General features: G+C 40.6%; 2 protein-coding genes across 2 annotated transcripts; both read right to left on the bottom strand.

Annotated features, from left to right (window-relative positions):
• Positions 1-267: 267 nt before the first annotated feature.
• On the bottom strand, positions 268-1431 carry MELLADRAFT_36380 (uncharacterized protein; the record flags this gene model as incomplete). Its single annotated transcript, XM_007410609.1, has 4 exons — positions 268-413; positions 493-569; positions 651-1155; positions 1242-1431. 4 exons carry the CDS (start codon positions 1429-1431, stop codon positions 268-270), a joined length of 918 nt encoding a protein of 305 aa, XP_007410671.1.
• Positions 1432-8399: 6968 nt separating this feature from the next.
• On the bottom strand, positions 8400-9911 carry MELLADRAFT_52694 (uncharacterized protein; the record flags this gene model as incomplete). Its single annotated transcript, XM_007410608.1, has 4 exons — positions 8400-8704; positions 8787-9355; positions 9448-9648; positions 9901-9911. The coding sequence occupies 4 exons, from the start codon at positions 9909-9911 to the stop codon at positions 8400-8402; spliced, it is 1086 nt and encodes a 361-aa protein (XP_007410670.1).
• Between the last annotated feature and the right edge of the window lie 1290 nt (positions 9912-11201).

Below are 11201 nucleotides of genomic sequence, written 5' to 3'. Positions count from 1 at the left end.
AATGGCTGAATAATCCGTAAGGAAGCAGACAAGAAGAGCAATTTTTCATTACAGTTTGCTGTGAGCTCTAGCCTCTAATAGATGAAACAAGGTAGCTCTTTTACATCTGGTAAAACTTTAGTATAAAATTACAAACAGGACAAGGCTGATATATATTTTTGTTCATCACAAAGCTGTTAACATCCCTCACTTCAACTTGATTGGAGCGAGCCATTTGAAGGATGATAAGATAAGCCTTGGATATTGAAAATTCGATTCTTGAAAAGATTAAACTTTGATTCCATTATGAATCGAAGCAACACCAAAGCTGAGATCCTCCCATCTTTTTCGACTTGATACTTGAAAGCCGGCATCTTCTATCATTTGAGCAAATTTAGTTTGAGTTGGAAATTTTCTTATTGATTCGACCAAATCTATTGTTAAAGAGTCAGATGTTATGATTTGTTTTGAACCGAGAAAAGTCTGTGTGGGGCGTTGAGAAATGCTGCTTACATTGATATGAATCCCGATCGCCCGCAAGAATGTGACCGAGATTAGGAATCACATTGAAACTGTAGGTTTCATATAGACTGGCAAGATATTCTAGATGAGCTCTTTGTTTGACATCCGGCGATCAACGTGTAGAAGGGCTCATAATATGGAAAACTAACCTGGCTAGAGCTGGGTTCCCAACCTTGCCGAATTCTAAGCAGCTGAATCTTCCACCTTTTCTGAGTACACGATAAGCTTCTTTTAACACATCTTCAATCTTGGTACAATTTCTAATCCCAAAAGCGATGGTATAAAGATCCATAGAATCATCAGGTATACCAGCGCTACCTAAGAGATCTTGAGCGTCTCCTAATTTGAATGAAACTTGATTACCACCGTAATACATGGTTCGATTGACTTTCTTTTGTCCTTCGATTAACATTTCTGGATTGATATCTAGGATAGTGACGTTGGTTTCTCGATTCGAATGAACCAATCGAGCATGGTCCAAGATTCTAAGTGCAATATCTGCAGTTCCACCTGCAACATCTAAACAATTCAAAGGTCCATGTGGATCGAGACTTTTGACAAAATGATCCTTCCATAATCGATGAATACCTAATGACATTGCATCATTCATGATGTCATACGACGATGCAACCGAGCTAAAGACTTCTTTCACTACTCGACATTCAGAAAACCCATGATGACGATTGATAATGCCATCAGAAAAACGTACGGAAGTCATATTATCGTATAAAATTGCTCACCGAGCGTGCTCTTTGCTGATTCAGGTACTTCCTTATAACCAAAGTGTGTTTTGGGTTGACTGGAATCAGTCTCAATTGGGTGACTGAGCGGTTGTTTGACAGGTGTGGTGACATGATTTCTACTTGATGAATAACAGATTGGACGTATCGAGTATAGCGATGGTATTTTACGAAGAGCTCGAGATGACATCTTCTTGCAATCCAGTTCGGTGTTGCAGTCTAAATATGCCGAATCAGATCAACTTAAAGCTGATATGCGATTCGTACTCTATTGTATTAGCATACACAGGCTGGGGAGATCCATTGAGGTCATACGCTATAAGCATAACCATTTACCGCAGTGGAAAACAAGCAGTATTCAGCAAGCGACCACAGGAAATCTTTGGTGCACATTTATGGGATACAGTAAACTTCACAAAGTCCCTCTGGGAAAAACGAGTAGTCGAGAGAGGGACCTATACCTTATACACAAAATTTGGTGTGTGAGCTGGAAAGGTTTGGCTGGGGACTTTTTCAAAAATCTGTGTCAGTTGTCTCTGACATAAAAATGTGGCCCAAAAGCATGGGTTTTGCTAGAGTATAGGTTACCTCAATCTCTTTCAAAAGCCATATTTATATATTTACTGACAAAATATGGGTTATGACAAAGATTGTATGAAACAAAAACAAACTTGTTAGGAAACCTCAAAAAACATATCACAAAGAGTCTGCTGCTTTGCAGCTTCAACACATAGCAATCGGCAGTGTCTAAGAGAGGCTCAGATGGCCCTTTCAAACCCCTGCACTTCTTGTGCATTTTCACTTTCAAAGTAATATAGCATGATATCTGAGGCTTTGAGGAATTCTTCATTGGTAGGCCGTGGTGGTGGAGGTATATTTCCTACTATAGATTCTTTTTCATTTGCTTCTTGTTGCATTCTTGAAACCTTCCCCAATATTGGCCACACTGTATTTGGACAAGTTTGCAGGAAGTATTTTAAGGACCAGGCGCAGATTTCCTGGTTCGCGCTTGTTATTAGTAGGTAAAAGCACTTTTAGACTGATCTTTGACTTCGAGATCTGCTGATGATCCTTGATGATCTCACTTAGAGTGCATGTGACATGCTACAGCATGTCACACACCTACCTATCTAACACCATGCCTAGGCTTTGAGATGTCCAATGATTGACACCTCAGCGCAAATGCTGAGCTTGTTCTCTTGACAAATCAGATTCCCTGTGACTCACGCCGATTCCTCTTTGATCTCCCTTCCTCTCACCAACTGCCGCTCACATTTGTCCCCATGAAAGTCCACCATTTACTATTCCAGCCAAATAGGCTTCACAGCAACTTATCTACCGAAGCAATAGAAATCAGACTGACCACACAGGTACAGATTTAAAGAATGTAACTGAGGAGATTGGATTACGGGCTCAACATACACTTGCAACCTTTCACAGAAAGGTTATTTCAAAAGCCATAGCTCTTTGCTGTGAATGAAGCTCACACAGGTTAACCAGACAAGCCAAAAAGGATAGAAGTGCAAGAGAGTGCAAGATAAATCACTTCCAAAACGTCATCAAATCAAATGTTACACGTCAAAAACCTCCAGTAGTAAGAAAATAAAAAGAACCGGAAATAGAACTTTTTATTCCCTTACTATGCAATGCGACAAATCTGGGGACATGCAAAGAGCAACATCATACACTCATCATTCATGAGTGTATGAAGTTGTGCCTCACTGAAACTATATGAGGCACGACAAGAAGAAAACCACTGACTCACTGATTGCATCACACATGTCATCTCAGATGGCAAAATAACTCCATTTTCAGCCACGAATGTGAGCAAACGTGAAAAACGACTTGTTTTGGTAATACGAAGACCTGGGATTCTGCGCCTGGTCCTTAATGTAATTGAGTTCATGATGTGCTGTGTGTGAAAGTTAAATAAGGTTGAATAAGGTTACCATCAATAGAGTTTGTCTGTAAATCTTCATGTTTAGAGTTTTTCAAGCCTCCCTTGGTCATTTTTTTGTCCAAATGACCCCTGAATTATGGGTTATGAGCTCTGGTTTCCCTCAAAAACCTTATGGGTTATGGGATACTACAAAGTTATGGGTTATGCACCCACTTTCTCTGCAATTTTTCTGCAGATGGCCAAATTTGTATGGGTGTTGATGGAGTATGGCTTACAGCACAGATGGGTTATGTCAGAGACAACTGTACCCTACAAACAGATATCCTTGGGACCAAAGGAAAGAGTCGTGCACCCACTTAATCTATACACATGTGTGTAGCCTAGTTCTGATTTGATGCAAAACTCACAGAGCAATGTGATTGTGAAGTTTGCAAAAAAACATTGAGATCAGAGAGAAAGCTGACAAACCTGCTTTCCTGAAGCCAAGAGAGAATTCGATGAGGACCAGTATGCATAGGTTGAGCAGGCGCACAACTCTTTTCTTTGGTTCAAAGGATATTTGTCTATAGGGTACGCAGGTATGGAGGAATGAAAAATTTCCCAGCCAAACTTTCCCAGCTCACATGCCAAATTTCTTCTATAAGGTATAACTATAAGTCCCTCTCTTGACTACTTGTTTTTCAAAGAGGGACTTTGATAAGTTTGGGGATACAGCTGTTCAAGCATCCTCACTTGTGCATCAAATTGGGTGTGGTAAGTTGAAATTTAATACAAATTTGGGGCCTTTCCCACACTGGTGAAAAATTAGCCTCACAGTGGTTAACTTTTTGAATTTTACTCAAGGCAGCCCCCCCTTGTGAGGCTTGACCACCCCCTTTTAGCCGGGGAAAAGAACAACATACTGTATAATACAAACATGGGATGGGAAGGGGGTGGTCTGCAACAGGACCCAGGAATGTGCCTATAGAGGCATCTGACAAAACCAGTTTTTCAGTTTTTGGGCTCCACACAACACATCCCTCCTTGCCTCAAGTTTCAGAGCACTTCAAAAGATGTGCACGCAGTCGGGCTATCAGCCAAGCCTACTCCGAGGCTCTCAACTTTTCTCACTTGGGCACAAATTTTTTCCATCCCTCCAAGGCCTGATTGCAACATTTGATTTTAAGGCCGTTTTTGACCGTTACATCCAAATAACTCAGGAACTATAGGGGATATGAGGTTGAAGGCTAGCTTAAACAAAAGCCTTTGATCTCACATACATCTTGCATTACTGTAGGTCTTGTAAATATTACATTTATGTACCTGTGTACTTACACTGAGAAAGGATATTAATGGGAGTGGACATCTGCTTCATTTTCCTTGTTGACCGTTCTTGCTGTGAATTGGAGGGGAGCATTATAGATAGAAGATGACAAGGTGAGTGAGGGATCCTGGAGGTGAATTGAGTTGGGCGTAGTAGATAGAAGATGACAAGGTGAGTGAGGGATCCTGGCGGCAAATTGAGTTGGTCGTAGTATTCAATAAGAGTTGTTGGGGTACAGAGGGCATGGACCAATACATGCCCTTGGTGTAGAGGGAATGGGTATATACAGGTCATAGTGCTGGCTATGTGTCCCACTATACATGTGGACATGCTACATACAAGCTTGATCGCTGCACATGACCCACTATAGGAAATTTCTGTTTCCAAATAGGGCTGTGGACCAGCCACTACAAGAAGACCCCATATTTTTTGTGGGAGTCTTGCAGTGCTTCCACAGATCCTCCGCTATCTATGGTGGTGTGGTTTTGACGTTGGATGAAATGACCATTAACACACAAGCTTTGATGAAGGCATCCTGGCAGCTCTGAAAGCAGTGCAACAACCACTGTGTCAATATTTGTGTACCACGTTTGTCAGCCATGAGGAGTATTTGGCAATACTACCATTGTCAGAACAACAGCATCAGATTAAAGGGTTCTCCTGGGCAATGACAGCAAAGCTCAAAGGAGCCAACCCGTTGCAAAGACTCAATATTGATCTGTCACAGGGTGTATCCTTTTCTGGTTTCAGCGTAGCAGATTTGAAACCCTTATGATGGCACATAAAGAGACCCTGATGTACTAGAGGTACTAGATCAGAAAGCAGTATATAAGAAATGGTTTTCCGCACCCCAAGAAAGAAGAACAACCTTTTACAAACCAACAACTTTACTTTTAGAAATCAAACTCTATAACTTTTTACTAAAAAACCAGCTCATACTTTTAACTTAGATCGTGTCCAATTTAGTATCCACTTTATTGATCCTATCTTTTTTATTTGACTCTTACCGTTTTTTATAACTGTTATTGTGTATCTTTTCACTAAAGAATGTTGTTATCAAACTAAAGATCCCAACATCTACTTCATCTTATTGTCCAAAATGTTATCGAAGATCATTATTGATAAAGAGGTGTCTTTATCAATATGTAGAAACTAGACATAGATTACCTTCCACCGTCCAAGATGTTTTCGAAGATTGTTATTAATAAAGACGTCTCTTTATTAATACATAGAAACTAGACTGCATATACCTGAGACAGGAGTACTCTTGTACCTACCTCAGAAGACCCTGATCGGAACAGACCTTTCAGCGAGTATCAGGCAGCGGTAGCCATCCCGCACCTAAGACAACATGGAGTTGCCAGCTCCTGTTTATGAAGGCTTGAATTTACTTCAGTAAGATACTGTAACAAAGCCAATAAAGACGCATCAAGCGCACAAGTATTCAGCCTTTATTCTCTTCAAGCCACCTGTTTTAAGTCTCAGGCTGACAACGTTGATGTGCACACACGGAGAGTTTTGAAACAAATCTCAAAGTCTTTTGGTCGGATTTAGACTGAGATTGTTGTTGAGTGCCCTTTGTGAATATTGGTTTATTCATAGGATTTGCGGGCTCCTTTGTCATCAGCTGGGGTTAACTGAATTTCAACGTCCCAGTTGATAAGGGGAAGATGCACCTGTTGTGGCACCTCTTTGATGGGTCTTTACAGGGTCTAAGGAAAGTATTTTGTGTGTGCACATTGACGTGCTACAAGGATATTTACATGGTGAACAATTCTGGACCATTCAATGTAGTTAGTCTTGGTCAACTTTAGAAAGTGGACTCTGGTGGAGCTGGTTTTCTTGGTCAACATCATGGCTGAGTTTGAGAAGAATGATGAAGCTTTGAGTAGCAAGTTTTTTGAAGATGTTTGACATTGGAGAAGGAAATTTTGTTTGATTGTGTTACTGTAATGCTGGGCTCATAGCCAGATAAATCCAATTATATGTGCAATTCCTGATAAGGATTCAGATCAGATTACAGTCTGATGGAAGAAGACTGAAGATGATTGAAAGAGAGCACAATCTGTTAAGGAGATTGTAGCACAACAACAAAAAATTGGTTCAATCAGGGAAACAGAATAACAACATGGTGCAAGGGTTATTCTACATAAGTGAAGCTGTCAGAACATAATCACAATGTGTAAGTGAATGAGAGTGTATACACAACATGCACTTATTTGATCACTTGGTCATCCCAATTAGATGTAATCCTTAAAGTTGGTACTGGGTATTAACATAGGGGAATAAGTGTGCTAAGGGTTGCAGCAAAGGGACAGTCTACACACCAATTTAAGAAGATGAGCATTAAGAAAGGCCGTAAAACAGACTACCCCAAGGATTCAGACTAGCCTTTCTTCCCCCAGACCAAAACGATTTCATTTCCCTTGTGTTGTCTCCATCTTTCTTTCTCTTCTAGAATATTAGTATTAGAAAATACAAAAAATTGTTTCCAAAAATTCTTGTGTTTGTATCCTATCTGATTATTCTAGTATCCCAAGATACAGTACAATCACTCCTAGATTCTCACATTCAGATCCATAGTAGCACAGAATTGTAAAAAAAGTCCCGCTAGCCACCCTCTAGTCAGACTGGGGTTCAAGTTTCAGGGGCTTCACTTTCTCTTCATATAGGTACAAGTTATCCAGAGTAAAGGAGGCAATGTCCAGTGGATAATTCCTGCGCCGCATGTGGCCACCCACAGCACTCTCCCAATCATTCATTTTCTCTAAAAGTCCAATTTCAGGTCCAAAAACCAAAATCTGGGGAAGAAAAAATAATGTAACACAGCCTCTGGGCTATTTTTCAGTAGAAACTGTTCTTAACAAACTGCACCACTGATTCCTCATGAATCAGACTATTCATAAAATTGGATAAGAATGTTCCAAAAAATTAACCAATTGTTTGAGTTCTAAGTAAAGTTCATCATACTTCAGATTGATCTAGGTCTCACAAGATGGATTCTAATTTCTGTCTCATTCCAGGTGATTGAAATGATTGGTGACTTGACTGATTAAAAAAATGAATATTGAAGGCAGAGCGTGCTTAGCAGTTTGACCTTCCAGAAAAAGAGTTGACATGTAAATCATGACAGGTGGTACCCAAAGGCACAACAGCACCATCTATTTCCATGTAGTCTTAGCTCTCACAGGAGGAGGCACATGACTATCCCTATAACGGGGATAGTAATATGTAGGGCGCACATATTCAGGGTACCAGTGGAGAAATATACACTGCTTGTCCTGAATCCCGCCAACATTTCCTTCCTTGTTTTTTCCTACAGGTGTCAACCTCACCTCTCATCTTTAATATCTCACACATTGACTTGTCAGAGTTTTTTATTTCCCACAGAAATAAACAAAAGATCTTACCCACCAGCCCTTCCTATGAATGTGTCAGTCATTATGGTATTTCATTTGAGCTTAACCCCCCTTCCTTCCCTGCTTTTGACTATTCTGAGTGCTCACTGTGTATATAACAGCCAACCTATTGTAGACTTATAGACCAGAAAGGTGGGGAAAAGTAGATGGGTTGCCTAGCCCGCCGTGTAGAGCTCTCCACCTACAAGACCCAGGAGTCCTACCCCCTTAGCCATCCACTAAGCCCCCCCAAGAGACCTCTGACAAGAAGACTTCAGGTTTATCTAGGAAAAACCAGATGAGCATGTAATGCATATCATACTAAGAAATGTGAAACCTGCAACCACTGGTCCCACTCCCCCAGATAGCTAGATGAGAGAGATAGTGGGTTACTTGTGTATCTCCTTTAGCAAAAATTCTCGCGCGTGGAGTATCTCAAACAAATACATCTCCTGAAACATTATATACAACTTCTTTGATTGCTGTGGAGAAATCAGGTGGTAGAAATGATCAATTAATATCCAAGAATAATCATCAGACAATCAATCTTGAGATCTTCAGAAGTTATATAGAAGCCCAGGGATCAAGACAGTCCACAAGTTCCAAACACTCAGTGGCTTGAACCCATCATCAATCATCCTGAAATTTTCAGCATATTGTTTTCGGAAGGGAGTTGCAGTCAAGAGAATGAAAAGAAGAACCCAGGTCCATCCTCCTCCAATCTTACGTGGAATATGAGGAATTATAAAAGGTTCTAAAATGATCCCAATCGGTTGGATAAGGAAAAAAAAGAATGCGGATGGGAACTCCTTAAAATAGACATGTGCCAAAGGGTGTGGCTTGTGAGCAATACCGTGGATAACTGTTGTACGCAAAATTGTCAAAGTTGACATCAGAATCTACGCCTAAGGAGAAAATTGATTTAAAACATGAACTTGACTTACTATACTCATGCATTACTCCACTAACTAAAAATGCACCAAATAGTCCGCATATCTTTTGCACTTTTGATCCACCACCCAACTTACTAGCCAGTCTACTCGCAGGTAACGCACCACAGAACAAAAAGTCTTTCCTAAATAGTTGATGCCATCCCTTTCCCCAGAACCATTCAAGAGAGGTCGCGGTATGAGGTGAGTCGAATACAGGATGTGATAAGGTAGGATTTAAGATTCGCAAGATCATGGAAGGTATGGGTATAAATCTCGTAAGCCCATGAATCAGAAAACAGGATAAGTGAAATTGAGTGAACATTGTGTCGATGGCGGAGATTAAGAAAACGCCAAAGGAGAGAGTTCCAAGGCCTTCAGCGATGATCGTTCTTGAATTGAACTCCGGTACACCGATTGCGGTCAATGCATTGCTAGGAGATCCTTTCTCGCGGGTTAAGAGTAGGAAAGCGAGCGAGAGAACCATGACTAGGTTAACCACAAATAACCTTCGCAACATCTGAAGTGCACTCGAGGCGTTCGGTTGGATTTTCTGTCCCCATCCATATTGAAGTCCACGAGGGCTGTGAAGTGACAAAATCGGAAACACCAAGGGATCACAGGAAGAAACATCAGAGTCATAAAAAGGAATGTAAAACTGTTTGAGAACGCGTACGAAAAGAATTGCTCGGTGGTCCATCCAATTACTTCTGTCCAGCTATTAGTATTAACGTCTTTCGCTGCCGCGGCGCCGATAGGAACATCCGACTTCTGTGAGGAATATTCTGAAACGGGCCGTGCCCAATACTTTCCAGCCAAGTGACCACCTGCGAGACCCCACTCAAGAGCTTTAATAGCATAGTGAAAACTCCAAATACTCAAGTACAGGTTGAGCAATCCACTCTTTGTACGCGGCAGGAAACAATAATCAATTGGAATTGAAAGGGCAAGAATTATATTGACTGGGGTGATTAAGAATCTGAGAGACCGTAAGCTAGAATACTTTGAGAATTTGAAATGAAGAAGTGAGCATTGAAGCCAAAGAGGAAGTAACCGAACGATGAGACCGTAGGAAGGAAACTGACAAATAACAATTTCTTCAGGAAATCTAAAGGTTGTTATAAGTGACTCGAACAGCATGGTTTTCTGAAACAGAGGAGACTGGAAAAGACGCTGGATCTGATTTTGGTTTAGTGGGACTGCATCTAAACTCGACCAGCGGCTGTCTCAAGAGGTGTCTGTAAAGTCAACAAAGTCCCACGGTGACGACACACCGTTCCGACACCGCTGGTCCCAAGTGTTTGTACTGCAGTAGACTGCAGTCTGCCTAGTCTGCCGGATTCTGATCATGTCCATCTTTACAACCATGTTGCAGAAATTGAACTATGAGCTGAGATTGTTCAGGTGTCATGTGTCAGCTTAGGTCAGCTTTGTAATGAAGCTACCGAGAGCTCGAGGAGCAAGCGTGGGGCTTTGTTGAACATAAAGCTGCACACTTTTTTTAAAAGAATGTGATTGCTATACACATTATGTTAATCTAGCCTTAGGACAATCAGTAAAGTAAACGAAACTTCTTCTAATCCAATAAGCTATGGTTGAATTACAACACTAGTTCTTATAACTCTTTATGTTTCTTCCTCTTGTCTTAAGATGTTTCAAATTTGTTGGAACAATATCTAAAATTGTTCAAGTGTCAGCTTTGTAATGAGGCTGTACACTGATCAAGAGAAAAAGACCAATCTGAATAAGAAGAAGATTGTTGATAAAAAGAAAGTTTGATGAGAGAAAAGATACAATAGTGAAATAACAAGTAACCTTTATAGGAAATCAAAAATCATGACATTAACTATCTTACAAACAGCCAATTTGAGAATGATTGTTCTTGAAAAGTGCATCATGGTGCAAAACCCGGTTTTCTTCTTGACTGAGTTTTGACTCTTTGCTCAACTCAAGAATACAAGGAATACAAAACCTGTAAGAGCACTTTTTGGTCGACTACACAGAGAACATGTGGGCATGCCCGCCACAGTTTTACAGTCCCACAAGTTATCCGCACCTGCTCAAAGTTTCAAGACTTGTTAGTTCAGTCAAACTGTCTTTGCTTGGTTCTGGTTCACCTCTCCCTACCTCAAGACTCAACACATAAAGTTCCTTTCTTATGCCCACCTTGAATACCTTTTGGAGAACCAGCCAGAATAAAGTTCCGCATCACATGTGCCAAGGCATTTAAGAAACATGTATTTATACAACCTTTGTCATTGCAAAAGGAAATTTCCAAGGACAAACCACCCATTACCAGCTACTGCGCACAGATAGGTCTACTTCAAATTAACTGCTCAATATGAGTGTCAGCCTTTCTGCACCAATGCTTATTTTTAAATTGTTTATCACATCCTGCTTGTTTCTGCTTTGATATGCAAATTTGGCTGT

The sequence above is a fragment of the Melampsora larici-populina genome (genome assembly GCF_000204055.1).
Source record: "Melampsora larici-populina 98AG31 unplaced genomic scaffold MELLAscaffold_21, whole genome shotgun sequence".
NCBI classification, from domain to species: Eukaryota; Fungi; Basidiomycota; class Pucciniomycetes; order Pucciniales; family Melampsoraceae; genus Melampsora; species Melampsora laricis-populina.
The sequence above is the reverse complement of the archived record's forward strand: the minus strand, read 5'-3'. Positions and strand labels throughout refer to the sequence as shown.